The sequence below is a fragment of the Benincasa hispida genome, chromosome 12, assembly GCF_027475165.1.
Source record: "Benincasa hispida cultivar pf3 chromosome 12, pf3_genome.v1.1, whole genome shotgun sequence".
NCBI lineage: Eukaryota > Viridiplantae > Streptophyta > Magnoliopsida > Cucurbitales > Cucurbitaceae > Benincasa > Benincasa hispida.
Window position 1 is genome coordinate 65,177,439 of NC_143489.1, and position 15,061 is coordinate 65,192,499.

The 15,061-nt window shown below is 29.3% G+C and overlaps 2 protein-coding genes across 2 annotated transcripts; one reads left to right on the plus strand and one right to left on the minus strand.

Annotated features, from left to right (window-relative positions):
• Positions 1–3,479: 3,479 nt before the first annotated feature.
• On the plus strand, positions 3,480–10,126 carry CYSC1 (cysteine synthase C1). Its single transcript, XM_039019845.2, has 10 exons — positions 3,480–3,915; positions 7,217–7,326; positions 7,417–7,474; positions 7,559–7,822; positions 8,114–8,251; positions 8,346–8,397; positions 9,113–9,192; positions 9,336–9,395; positions 9,522–9,602; positions 9,794–10,126. The coding sequence occupies exons 1-10, from the start codon at positions 3,733–3,735 to the stop codon at positions 9,890–9,892; spliced, it is 1,125 nt and encodes a 374-aa protein (XP_038875773.1). The 5' UTR covers positions 3,480–3,732; the 3' UTR covers positions 9,893–10,126.
• Positions 10,127–13,180: 3,054 nt separating this feature from the next.
• LOC120067587 (uncharacterized) lies at positions 13,181–13,627 on the minus strand. The gene has a single exon (XM_039019133.1). The coding sequence runs from the start codon at positions 13,625–13,627 to the stop codon at positions 13,181–13,183; it is 447 nt and encodes a 148-aa protein (XP_038875061.1).
• Between the last annotated feature and the right edge of the window lie 1,434 nt (positions 13,628–15,061).

Below are 15,061 nucleotides of genomic sequence, written 5' to 3' on the forward strand. Positions count from 1 at the left end.
CACTTGGTAAAATATTTTTGTGGAATCATGAGCTAGCTGGCTCTCAAAGAAGGGATATGGATGATTGGGGACAGTAAGTCCATTGATATTTACTCTAACCAACGGATCCCCAGATAATCGACTTTCAATCTTCCCTATTTCCCACGTCCTCTTTTTTTGTCATCAGTGCATAGTTTGCCATAGGCAATGGATCAACCTACAATAGATGAGTTCTTTTGTTCGAAAGAAATGGGGATGATCAAGAGCATTACCTTATGTTCTCTTCCTCGGTTTGATATTTATATATGATATTATGATAAAAGAGACATCTAGTTTGTTAAGAGTAGTTACAAGTTGGCACAAGCCTTGGCTCAAGAAGCTTCATAATCCTCAAGTCATGATACAGAAAAAATTTGAAAATTTTTGTGGGCTTTATCTATCCCTCAAAAGTTATTTTATTTTATTTTTTTATGGTGAGCATGTCTTAACTCTTTCCCAACGTGTAGAGCGTTGATTAGCCACTCAATCACTGCTCTAGTGGAGACTATCCTCTGTCTCCGTGCTTCTTAATCTAGTATTCATGCCCTTTGATTGTGCAAAGGGAAGTAAACATATTTGGTCTCTAAGGCCCCCTAGTCTTTGTCTCTTTTGTAGGAGCTATTCTATTGTTACTTCTCTTTTTTTAGAGCTTGTGATGTTTTGAACCAATTGGATATCAAGATTTTCTCGCTTATTTTTTATGTTACCTGGCACAGGTGCAATCTCCTTGTTTCTGGAGGATGCAACTTTACCACCTTAGCTCATATCCAGTGGGCATTGCAAACGGTAGAATCTATGGTTCATTAGCCATTTTTAGTAGAGTGGCGTCTATTCCCTTTCCACATTTTAATCCTCTTCTAAACCCCAAGGACATTTGTCATTGGTCAACCCCGTCGTATGGTTTCTTCAAGTTGAATTATGATGCCACAGTCCTTAAAGGGGATGTGGGTATTGGAGCCATTATTCATGATTCCAATAGTGATGTTATGTTCAACATGGAGACCCATTTCTTTTATCTGGTTTCGTTGAGCTGGCAGAAGCTATTGCTTGCTTGATTAAAAAATCTACATAAATATTAATGAGGGTAAAGTTTTTGTGGATTCTCTCCATGATTTGTATAAAGGTCATTCACTCATGGTTTCCTTTTTGTCAATTGTGAGTGTAACTCTTAATTTTATGTAATGGTTAAAGTTTAATTGATCCCCAAACTATTTTTTTTAGAAAAAAATATTTTTATTAAATCTCAAGGACATAGTTTGAGTCAGAATCATATACAACTAGATTTTGAATCCATAAAGGATAAGTATCCATCCAAACGTCATTAATACCTAGTAATCTAGCTTTCTTAGCTACATTATCAGCTAATTTATTTTTCTATCTAGGGATATGTGCAAAAGAAATTGTATAAAAAGTTGTTAAAGAATAAATTATTCAAAAAATAATGGAATTAAATAAAATTAAAATCAATATATATATATATATAAATAATTGTGTTATAAGTAACAAAAGACATATATTTTAAAGTCAATAATAAATTCGGATTGGTTCGGGTTATATTAGATGAAACCATGAACCAACCCAACCCATAAAATTTTCATTTATTTGAACCCAACCCAACCCAAATGAATTGATAATCCAACCCAAACCGCATGGTTGGATTGGGTTGATCGATTTTTTCGAGTCATCGAATTTTTTGAACACCCCTATTATACTACAATCAAATTCAACTATTATCTTCTTGTTTGTGCATTTCCATATAAAGTGATTAATCTTTGAAGGAGCTCGAGCTGCCAAATTTTCTTCCATAACCTCTCATTTTTATTATTACTTAATGATTTCTGAAGTAATTTTGAATTTAGGAAGACGTTGTAACCACTTTTAACGGTGTATATGCCATTTTTGTCATGATACCAAATTCATTTGCCCTCGATTTTCAAGTTTAGAGGGATTGTTTTGATTAAAACAACATCCTCTCTTGATAAGACCTTACTTAGAAGTTCAATGTTCCATGAACCATTTTGTTGAATAAAATCAGCAACCAGGGCATTTAAATACCATGGATCAGATGATATAGGTTTAAAAGTATTTGATCTAGGCATCCAAGGACCTAAAAAATCTTCTTAGAGTGTCCATTCCCAATTCTGAAGCCCAAGCTATCTTTTAGTAGATCTCTACCCCATAGTAAGCTGTTCCATAAGTATGAAGGATTTTTTTTCCATTTCAGCAGTCATTATATTTCCATTTGCAAAGTATATTCCTTTGAGAAAATTTACTAATGAATTAGGTTTCTCAATCATCCGCCAAACCTGTTATACAATCGGTGCTTGATTAAAGCCTTCTAGATCTTTAAAGTTTAAACCCCTAGGTTTTAGGCATACATATTCTCTTCCAAGAAACCCAATGAAGCTTTTTGTGACTCGATGAAGATCCTCACCAAAATCTTCAGAAGGATCTTGTAATCTCATAGCAATTTTTTCTTTAGGTAATTTGAAGAGACTCATTGTGCAGGTAGGAACGGATTCACCTACATTTTTAATTATAATTTCTTTGCCTACAATTGAGAAGAATGATCTTTTTCTGCATTGAATAGCTTTTCAAATCTATCCCCAAATTTTTAAGATGTTGTGTCTTACATATATATATATATATATATCTTTAAAAAATATTAAATATGTTTATGTATTCTTATTGTCGTGTCTAATAAATCTCTCGACTTTCAATTTTATTTTAAAATATTTTTAAACTATTAATTTTGTCGGACTATCACATTTATGCCTAACCAATTAACTAAAAGTTTATTTGGATTTATTAGAGAAAAAAATATTGTTCAAAAAATCATTTTTATTTAAAATCTGGTGATAAAAAAAGGTTCAAAATAGACTTTAAAAATATTTCAAAAACTATTTTAAGTGGTTTTCAAAAATTTTATTAAACACAAAAATAAACATTAAAAATGGATTAAACCATTTTAAAATTTTAGGAGATCATACGATTAACTTTAAAAAATTGTAAGTTGTAAATTTAGATTTTAAATTATTGTTTTTTTTTTTCTTTTCTTTTTAACTTCAAGATTCTATTAGATAAAAAATTCAAAATTTTCCATTAATTATTAAAAAATTTAAATTCGTCAAGAACCTATTAAACATAAAATTTACATTTAAAGACAAATTAAATACTTTTAAAAGTTTAGATACTAAAATATAAACCTTAAAATTTATTTACTAATGGTATAAAATGAACAATTTTAATATAAAAAGAAAAAAATGAAAATGAAAAAGAAAGGAGAATTAATAGTGGTTTTCCAATATAGAGAAATGAATCGAAATATTTATAAATATAATAAAATATCATAATCTATCTGTTATTTATGTTTGTAATATATAGATAATAGTCTATCATAATTTATTGTAGACTATTTACTATAATTTATAAATATTTTAATAATTTTTCTCATTTAAAATAATTTTGTAAAAGGTAATTCAAATATTACAAATTCCTGTTAAAAAAAGAAGAACGAATAGAAAAAGGCAGAGGCGGCAATGAGAGCGAAGGGATCTCAATTTTCAAGTACAAAAGCCCGAAGAAGAAGCCATTAGGTACCATCACTCCCAACTTCTTCCTCTAATCTCATCTTCTCTCTGCAATTTCCATCTCTACTAGGGCTCTGTTTCTTCCAATTTCTCCTAAGAAGCAGCGATCCTGTACTCGACATTAATGGCCGCCGCTGCTTTGAGGAGTTTGGTGAAGCAGAAGGCAGCAATTTCGTCCGACGGTTGTTCGACGGTGAGGAAATTGTTTTCCACTCAAACAGTTCTGGAATCTTCTTCTTTCGTTCAGAGACTCAGAGATCTACCTAAGGATCTCCCTGGAACTAGTATCAGACGAGATGCTGCTCATGTAAGTTGCTCGATTCCTCTCTGTTTTTGCCTTTGTTCTTTTTCTTTTTCAAATTGCTCGTTTCTCTTGCGTTCTGGAGTTCGCCGATGAACTCCGATTATGCTTTCTCCTTCCTTCGGTTTTCTGTTTTTTTTTTTTTTTTTTTTTTTTTTTTTTTTTTTTTTTTTTTTTTTTTTTTTTTTGGTTTTTATTCAGTAGGGAATAAGAACGAAGAGATTTGGGTGAAAGAGGATTTATTTATTTATTTTATATTAATATAATCTTTATTAATTATTTATTAAAAAAAGTACAGTTATAGATGTGAAGTTGGTTAACAAGAAACTAGAAAGTATTGTATTATTTCAAAGAGAAAAAATAGATTAAAAGCTGTAGCTATGCAAGTTTTTTTAAAAATGATTTTAAATAGATTAAAATATCATTTTTGATGCACGTAATTCGAAACTTCAATTTCAAATCCTTATACTTTTCCATCCATTTTAAATTTAGTTATTTGATTTTAATTTTTTAAAATGAATTAAATAATAATAATAATAATAATCATGCAAGAAAACAAAATTTATTAGGTGATGTATATATTTTTCTAAAAAATCAATAATAAACTTTACGAACTAAATTTAAGATTTATTAAAATTTTAATGATTAAAATTGAACAAAATCTGAATGTATACGAATCAAAATGATATTTTGATCTAATACCTCTAATCTTAAGCTTTTAATTTTTGCAGTACCAGAATGTAATTTTTTAAAAAAATTTTAATTTAATTAATATTTAGTTTATTAAAGGTTTCATTTTTTGAAAGTAATGTCTATTTCCATTTAAGCTTTAGTATGTTTTTTACTAGTGTTGCAAATACATTTAAATTCTTAGTTTTATTTATTTTTTTCTTTTTAAAGTTACTCTTTTTAACTCTTAAAATTTGACTCACCATCCTAATTTAAAAAGTTAAAATTTCTCTTTTTAACTCTTAAATTTAACTTTAAAATATTATTTAATTACGTGAAAGAAAAAAAAAGTAGATGTACGTGTACCAAAAAAATAGACTAAATCTAAATGCCCTGATAATGGTAAATATAGACCTTTTGAACGTAAAAGACCTAAAAAACAAACGAAAGTTGAAATAACATGCCAAAAGAGTTTATTTGTTGTGTTTGCTTTTGTTTTTTTGGGAAATGAAAAGTTTAATGGAATTTAATTCTCATGATGCAATAGAAATATTAAAGATTTAAATTTATAAAAATTTCTATGGAAATATCGTTTTCAATGGATATTTTTAAAGAAAATTATAAAAAAATATTTTAAAATAAATTAAGATTAGTAAATAAATATTTTATTATTTTTTAACCAGTTAATGTATTTATTATTTATATTATATTTAGATTAGTGATATTTTGTTGTTTATTTTTTGTATTTCGTAGATTTTTCTATGATATAATGAAATTTCGATTAATCCCTCATTCATTATCTAACCCATGAAAACTATTGATATGTCCATGAAAATTGCTCGAAACATCACGAGAAGTCTTATTTTATTTTATTCTTATTTATTGGATCTGGGGCTTTGACTGAGCTAGGGATTTACGCCATTGAAAATTAAACAAAATTGAGAGGAATATTTGATTTGGAACTTAAGACTTTGTTTTATATTTTCAGGTCTATTGAATTAATCGATAGTCGAATTTTAAAAATAATATTTTCATATTTTTCCGTGTATTCTGTTTTTGAACTTGAAATTTTAAAATTCATAATTATATTAAAAAAAGGTTAAAAACATTAATAAATATAATATTTCGGAGTCCAATTATTTTTGTTAAATTGAAATAAGTATTATATAATATATTATAAATTAAATGATGTTACAAAATAATAGTTATACATCTATTTTAAATATTCATAAATTAACTAATAATAGTTTATATTCAACCTAATTTTGTGATTAACTATAATTAATTTTATGGTTCATTCATATGCGATTAAACATGGTTCAAATGGGAATTTAATATTTGAATCGGCTAGCAAACACGTATATGAAAACATAAAATAAAAAATAATAATAATAATAATTGAATTTCTTATTCTTGAAAATTTGTTTTTAAATTACCTACAAAACAAACTCTAATCGAAATGGAAAGAATCGAACCCAATAGTATTTAAATATTTCTTTAAAATATACATGTTTTATAAATTAAAGGAGGATTTAATTTTTTTTAAGGCACTACAGAAGAAATGTTTGGATTGGACCTCAATAATTTTGGTCCAAAAATAAAATGAACTCAAAATTCCTCTGTTTTTTAAGTTATGCACTCAAAAAATTTTGGTCTAAAAATAAAATGAACTCAAAATATTTTAATTCAAAATAAAATGGTTGGAAATTATAATATTTTCTACACATTCCCACTCATATATTGTGTGTTTATCGATATTAGGGATGAAAGATCAATTTATACTAGTTTTTGAAATTGTATTGATTAAAACTCTACAAAACCTCATTGGTTAACTATTTTAGTTTAGTTTTACTGTTTTTGTAATTTACGCTTGTTTTCCTATTTTCTAATCTTCTTACTCGTTTGATATTTCTTAAGGAGATATTTGAATCCTTAGATAATTTCTAAAAGTAAAAAAAAAAATCTTTAAAATTATTTTTTTAGACTTAGTTTGATAACTATTTGGTTTTTTGTTTTTTGTTTTTGAAAATTAAGCTTATAGACACTACTTCTATCTCCAAATTTCTTCATTTGGTAGCTACTTGTTACCAATTGTTTAAAAAACCAAGTCAAATTTTGAATACTACAAAAATAGCTTTTAAAAATTTGTATTTGTTTTTGAAATTTAGCTAAGAATTCAACCATTGTACTTAAAAAAGATGTAAATCATTGTAAAAAATGAGGAGGAAATAGGTTTGATTTCAAAAACAAAAAAACGAATATAGTTACCAAACGAGACCATAGTTTTCAAATTTTGGTATGATTTTTTAAAACATTTATAGAAAGTGGACAGTAAAACAAAGGGATAGGTGGAATTATAAGTGGAAGTAGTATTTATAAGTTTAATTTTTTAAAAAAAAATAAAAAATCAAATGCTTATAAAAAGGAGAACTTTCGTAATCAACAAAAACTAAATGGAATAGAAGCATAATCTAATATTTAAGATAGCAGTGAAGTCTTTTAAATCTAAAAACTAAATAGACATAATACTAAAAGTTTAGGATAATGTTTAGAATATAACATTAGTATCTCCATGCCCATATTAGTAGATAAATTGTAATGTTGTTCTAAATCTTTATTTTCAAACTCACATTTTCAGCTCATTGGGAAAACGCCAATGGTTTATCTTAACAAAGTCACTGAGGGCTGTGGAGCTTATATAGCTGTAAAACAAGAAATGATGCAGCCTACTTCCAGCATCAAAGACAGGTAGAGCCACTCTTTTTACAATTACATTCTCTTCTTAATATCTTTGATCTCTTTCAATTTATAATCAGTTCTATTTCCTTTCGTCATCAGACCGGCCTTTGCGATGATCAACGATGCCGAAAAGAAAGGCCTGATTACTCCTGGAAAGGTCAGCTTTATCAACTCTTAGACAGCAAAATTTTTCTACAATATTTTCTTTTCTGAACTTTTGAAACTCTGTTTTACAACATAGACGACTTTGATCGAGCCGACATCGGGAAATATGGGTATCAGTATGGCATTTATGGCTACCTTGAAAGGCTACAAAATGGTTCTAACCATGCCTTCTTATACAAGCTTGGAGAGGAGAGTTACAATGAGAGCATTTGGAGCTGAGTTGATTCTCACTGACCCAACTAAAGGAATGGGAGGTACTGTCAAAAAGGCTTATGATCTTTTGGAATCCACACCTAATGGTTTCATGCTCCAACAGTTCTCAAACCCTGCCAATACTCAGGTGCCTAACAAAATCCATTTTTCTTACTTAATTTCTTTGTGGGGTTGGATGATATAATATTAAATTTGTCTTCACCCAACTTAAGCTTTTGGGCCAACCGACAATTTAAGATGGTATCAGAGCAGGTGGTCTAGGAGGTGTTAGATGATATAATATTAAAATTTCCTTCACCTATTAGCTCAAGGGTCGTCAATTAACGATTTAAGATGTTGAAATTATATTCCTCGCTCGAACATAAGACGTTGGTAGATATTTGGTTGAACTGAAGATGGATTTAAAAAAATTGAACAGGTGCATTTTGAAACCACTGGGCCTGAGATATGGGAGGATACAAATGGACAAGTTGACATTTTTGTGATGGGAATAGGCAGTGGAGGGACTGTCTCTGGAGTAGGACAGTATCTGAAATCCAAAAATCCTAATGTTAAGGTATGTAATTATGTGATTATGTGATGAAGTTTTGCTGAACATGGATTTGAGTTTCTTATTAATGGTTGATATTTTGGTTTTTTATTTACTGAAGATTTATGGAGTGGAGCCTGCTGAAAGTAATGTACTGAATGGTGGTAAACCAGGTATAGTTACAATATTGCTTTTTCAAGGAAAATTCTCTGACTTCTTCTTTAGAAAATGTGCTAAAGAAATCGATAATCAAAGGTGAACAAAAAAAAACGTAAGTAATAGAGAACCTTTACGTGGTTCGTTAATAATGTGTTAACTATGTTCACGAGTAGAGTGAGAGAGTAGTTTTATGATTAGAGTAGAAAAATTCAGATTACTGATAAGAGAGGTGCCTCTAGGATTAAAGAGTTTAATAGTGCATTCCTCTAAACCCTAGGACCAAATTTGTAAATAATGTAAATAAAACAAATACGAAAACAACCCCTTGTACGTAATCGTTTGCATCACCAGATAACAGATTCAATGCATTCCAACAAAATGCCCTGTTTTTGATAATCCAAGAAGTATGAACGTTTTAGTCTGGATAGCGTGTCCGTGTTAGTTACATTAACCATGAAAAATATACATAAAATTTAATATAGGCCATGCTTTTGAAGAAATTTCTTTCTTGTATAAAGACATATTTAAAAAGGAGACGCTTTCTTGCCCTTTCCATTTTCATGTTCTAACTTTTTAGTAAACAACATGTCACTAAATTGTGTCGTGTCGTGTCCGTGCTTCTATTACGATCAGTGGAAGATTCTTTATGTGACTTTTCATCAATCTCCTTTGATTGCTACCTCAGTGGTAAGGAAAACTAATGGGCCATGGTGTTGTCAATTGGATTAGGTCCTCATCAGATTACAGGCAATGGGGTTGGATTCAAGCCAGACATATTGGATATGGATGTAATGGATAAAGTTCTTGAAGTAAGTTAGTAAAGTCTAAAAACATGTTAGCCAAGGGCCCCTTGATATTGATTTAATTCTTAGTTTTTACATTCTTCATATATTTTTTCCCCTTAAAATTTGATTACAAATTTACATATTCACAAAAAAAATTTACTTGGCAGGTAAGCAGTGAAGATGCTGTAAATATGGCTAGGGAACTAGCAGTGAAAGAAGGACTAATGGTAAAAGAATAAACATTAAAGCTTAACCTTTCCCCTTTCAGAATCATATTATAAAACACAAACATTTTTGCTTACTTTGCCCCCTTTTGGTTTAAGATTAGAGCTTTACTTTTCTGGTTCATTCAGGTGGGAATATCATCCGGCGCCAATACCATCGCTGCGCTCAGGCTTGCGAGATTACCCGAAAACAAAGGCAAACTTATTGTGGTAAGAAAAAGAAAAAGAAAAAGAAAAAGAATCTTCCTCTCCTACTTTCTTAAACAATCTCTAGAGCTAAATCGACATAGCCTAAGATGAAGATCCTTACCAGTTGTGATTTGTGAATGTTTTCGTAAAGACGATTGAATCGATATCGAAATAAGAAGTCGGTATAACTTGTTATTTGGTTGCATTTTCAGACAATTCATCCAAGTTTTGGGGAGAGATATTTGTCATCTGTCCTGTTCCAAGAACTGAGGAAAGAAGCTGAGAACATGCAACCAGTCTCAGTTGATTGAAGCTTATGATTATATCAAGTATGGCAGTTGACTTGTTTCCAATGTGGGGAAATTAAAAATTTATCCAGTATTATGTTGGATGAAAGTTTGTAGTTCAAATTTTATATATATTGAAGAGAGAAAGAAGGGGGAGGGGGGGAATGATTTTTCCCCAGAAGTGCATTGTGAGATGTTTCTTGTAAGTTGTAATCTCTTTAAACTAATAATGTTAAATCACAAAGTTTAATTCCTCAATTTGAAGTTGGTTGTTTATGTCTAGTCCCTTTTCAATTTTGCTTCTATTCCTCAAATTTTAAAAATATCTAAATAATTTTCTTTTAACTTTCAATTTTGTATCTAGTATATCGATCTACGACATATTTAAAATTTATAAAAAATTAATTGATTTATTAAATTTAATGTCTAATAAAAATCTAAATCTACAATTTTGTATTTTATAAATTCGTGAATTAAAAAAAATATATATCCAATAAACTGAGGACTCTATTAGATATAAAATTAAAAACTCAAACAACTATTACATACAAATTTTAAAGTTTGGAGGCCTATTTCTTTTTAAAGTTTAGAGATAAACAAGAGATCTAGTATTTATTTTTCAAGAAAAGATGAGAAAAGATTAAGAGGAAAAAAAATGGAAGAAGAAAGAAGAAATACTACGCAAAATAAAAAAATAAAGGTTAAAATTTCATTTTCATCTCTACACTTTCATACTTGTGCAATTTTAATTTTAAATATAGTTTCTATATACTAGTTTATGGTTGATTTTTTTTTAAAATAATTATCTATTAGTACTTTTACTTTAAATTTAGAAAATATTCCGTATATCGTATCGTATTTTTTTGTATGCAAGTTTTCAATGAAAGTATAAAGATTAAAATTAGATAAAAATACAAAAATAATAAAAGAAAAACAAAAACAAAGAGAGATGTAATGATGTGATAGATGATAGTGGGAGGATGTGAAGGAAAAAGGAGGGTGGGAAAGTGAGAAAGAACATTTTTCTCAAAATTTACCAAATAAATCATTTTCCTAAATATTAAGGGTTAAAATGTGGAGTTTAAAAATTTAGGATTGAAAATGCTACTAAATTCAAACTTTAAGAATCAAAATTATATGTTATCTTAGACTTAATAAGAAATTAAATGAAAATCTATATCATCACCAAATAATATTTTCTTCATTAAAGTTAGTTTAGCTCAACTGTAATTGGTATAGACTTCCTCTCTAGATGTCGAAGGTTTGATCTCTCGTTGTCTTATTAATACAATTTTACTCACTTTAGTTGCTGAGTTTAAAGAGTAATTGTCTTGTCTCATGGAAGCAACACCTTACCCTCCACAAGATCCAATGCACTCAACTTTGTGGAATAAATCGAACTTCAACGAATTTATAAAAGAGAGAAAAGTTTTATGAAAAAGTTAAAAACCAATTTCAAGAAGAGACATTATTATAGACTAATTCGTGGTCACTCAAATAATCACATCCCTTGGTTAAATTTTGAAAAGACATACGCATTCATAAAACATTGAGCTCATGGAATTGAAAGAATGCAATCATATACGAATAATCACATACCATTTATTCCAATACATTCCTATTGTATTAAAATAAATAATATTTATTTCTTACCATCAATTATAAAGTTAAAAGTTTCAATTTTCATTTTACATATTGTTGAATTCAATTAATTACTTTTTTCCTTAAGAAATTAAACTTTAATATTGTAAAGTTACTAGCTAATGCGATCACATTTCGAAAGGAAAAAAAAGTTAGAAGATAAATATCAACAAAATCTAACTATTTTAATTAAATACCATTACCTATTGTATAGTTTTTTTTCTTTCAAAAGGATATTGAATGACATTTTAATAATTTCTAATAACAAAAAACAATATTCTAAAAGTGGTTATCTCCTAAATTTAATATTTTAGGAGTTTAATTATTTGGTGGTTATTTATCTAAGATTGCAAATCAAGACTCATATACTCACAAATATGAAAAACAAATCTTCAATCAAACCTTCAATTAGCAATAGAAGTGTGTTACTCGAAAAAATTATTTTAAATAACTAAATTACTTAAAATATTTATAAATAATAGTAAAATATCATAGATAGACGGTCATAGACTACTATATATATAGATAGACGGTCATAGACTACTATATATATCTATCATATAGATATAAATAGTAGTCTATATGGTCTATATAAATAGTAATATTTTATTATTATTTATAAATATTTTGATTCATTTTCTTATATCTCAATTAATTTTTTATAAAAAAATTAGCTAACCTAAACACTTTCAAAATGTAAAAAACTAAATCAAAAAGATATTTGTATAAATATTTTTTACATGTTTTTTTTTAATAAAAAAACAGTAATCATTAAATTAAATTATAGGTAAAATTCAAACACTAAACTGAAAAAAAATACCGATGTCTTTATTTATTATTATTTTTTCCAGGTAAAATTCAATCACGGTAAAAAAACACACACAGATTTTAAACATTTGCTCTAAAGTATCCACTAATTCATATATTTCATTTACCTCGTTTGTGTCTTCAAAATATATTATCATTCCATTTTATTTCGTAAAGAAAAAACAAATCGTGAGTTATGTAAAATATCCGTTAAAATTCTAAAATTTTCCCACCTTCAATCGAAAATAATATAGGTACAAATTTTCACATTACAAAATCTAAACCAACTTAAGGGCATAAAAAAAAAAAAGAAGAAAAATCTAAAGTTGACATCAAATATATATAAATGATACATATAAAACAAAAATATATAGCTTAATAAAAAATTAAATCGAGCATCATAACTCAATATCACCATTTTAATGGTCGAGTTGATGGTTCAAATTCACTCAAGTAATTATTGAACTAAAATTAAAATAAGTTTAAACAAAAAAAAATTATAATCAACCAAATTCTTGAAGAAAAAACATAACTAAATTGAATGGAAGTTAGCATACTAAGATAAATCGAACCAAAAGTTTAACATTTTATATCCTAAAATGGTTCGTTCTTTCCATTTGAATTAATACCAAATGGTTTAAGGAAACCTCAACAATCATCAACCTAAACCCTTAAAAAATGGGTAGAAAAATGTTTTATATTAGAAGAATCAATCATATTCATCCAAAATCCCTTAAAAAAAATCTAAATAAATTAACATCCTACAATCACTCAAATAGTAAACTAGCTCAACAAATAGATAATCAATCAAATAAACATAACAATATGTTAATTAACATATCTTAAAACAATTCATTCATTCATTCATCCTACAATCTCTCTTTTCTTCCCTATCATTGCCTCGACAGACCTTTCTCGGCCACAATTCTCACAGTCGAGCCGCTTCGGGGCGTTCCAAACCTCCAACACACAGTTGTACATCACAGATTTGTTGTTCACTATGACTTTCTCTGCTTCCTTGAACTTCTCCACTAGATCATATTCTATTTCACTCTCTACCTCACACTTCTTGCACTTCATTTTTCCTACAATTTTCAAAATCCCATCTCCAACTAGGTTTCTCATACTGTGTATGATTGCTTGTCGGTTCCTCGCCCATGGATATGGCGTCGGTATTGTCTCGATTTTTCCTGGTCGGAGTAATTGCCTTCGACATCGTGTGAGAGCAACAGAGTTTACAGTCGGAGATAGGGACCGAGATCGAGACCGAGACATAAGAGTACTAGGATTAAGGTTTTCATTTGGAGACATTAGGAAGAAATCTATGGTAGGGTTGATGTAAGGGATGGAGACGACAAAGTTGGTGATGGTGGTTGGTGCGGTTGGAAAAGGTCAAGATCGATGTTGTTGCCATTCTCATTTGGAGACGTCAAGAAGAAATCTATGGTAGGGTTTGGTGTTAGGGATGAAGATGACAAAGTTGAAGATGGTGACGGGTGTGGTCGGGAGAGATCGAGATCGTCGTCGTTTCATTCTCAGTTGGAGACATCGGGAAGAAATCTGATAGCACCGAAAATGTGCTATCTTCCTCTTCTTAATTCTAGGTCGTTATTATGTTTTAATGTGTTTATTTGGTGTTTTTGTAAGTTTTGGGTGCCTAAGAGGTAGAATCGGCGGTTACGAACTGTTCGAGGTTAATTTGGACCAATTAGGAGCTAAAAGGAGCACCTGGACTTCAAAGGAGGAAAAATGATAAAAATGTCTCTAGAGGCACAACGCTCAGTGCCGTAGCACCAACGTGCGACGATTTTTCTAGAAGCACCAGATTTTGGTGTAGTATCGCAATGCTACGTACTCTGATGGCTGCATTCGCACGTCAAAGCGCCGTGACGCTGTCCCTAGTGTCGCGGCGCGTCCACGACTGCTATTTAAAGAATTCTTTGTTTAGGGCAGAGGGATCGACCTTCTAATCGGCCTCCAGCCTATTTCGCTACCTTTTCACCTCTTTCACTTGTATTTTTCTCTAATTTCTTCCTTTTTCTCATGTAATTAGTTGAGATGGAGCCTGAATTTGTCTTCTCCATCCCATGAGAAGGTAAGTTCTAGGGTTTTCTCTAGTTTAGGGATTCATAAGAACTCAATATAGTTTTTGGGAGAATTTTTATATTACAATGTATATATCTTGTTTATGGATTCTCACTCTGAATTTACTAATTTCAAATTGCATTTTCATGTATTTGATTGACAACTAATACTTGTTTATATAGTTCCATGCTTAGGTTTAACATTGATTAAGGCAATGAACCATAATAAAGAAGAGATTAAATTAACTTGCTTAATTGTGAAGTCGACTGCATTAGGTAATGCTTTAATCAATCTCGATGTAAAAATCATATTGAACGAGTTAACTAGACAGTGGAAATTAATTAGTTCATCCTAGCATCTCTCTAAAGCTTAATGCGTTTAGTTGATGTGTTTAATGTGGATTCGTCTTCTCATGTTAGCTAATTAGATTTTAAGGACGGTAATTAGGATTCTAATTAATTTGGCTAGGCATAGACAAGAAAGGTTAAGTCATATTATGAAAATTCGATGACCCGAATTACATTGGGCAACTCCATTCCTCTAAACTAGAAAGTCTTGATTAATTGCATTTCTATCCTTTATTTTCTCGCATTTTACTTTTCATGCACTTTGAATTATCCAATCCATACCAAATCTCCACCTCCTTATTTTACCACTTAC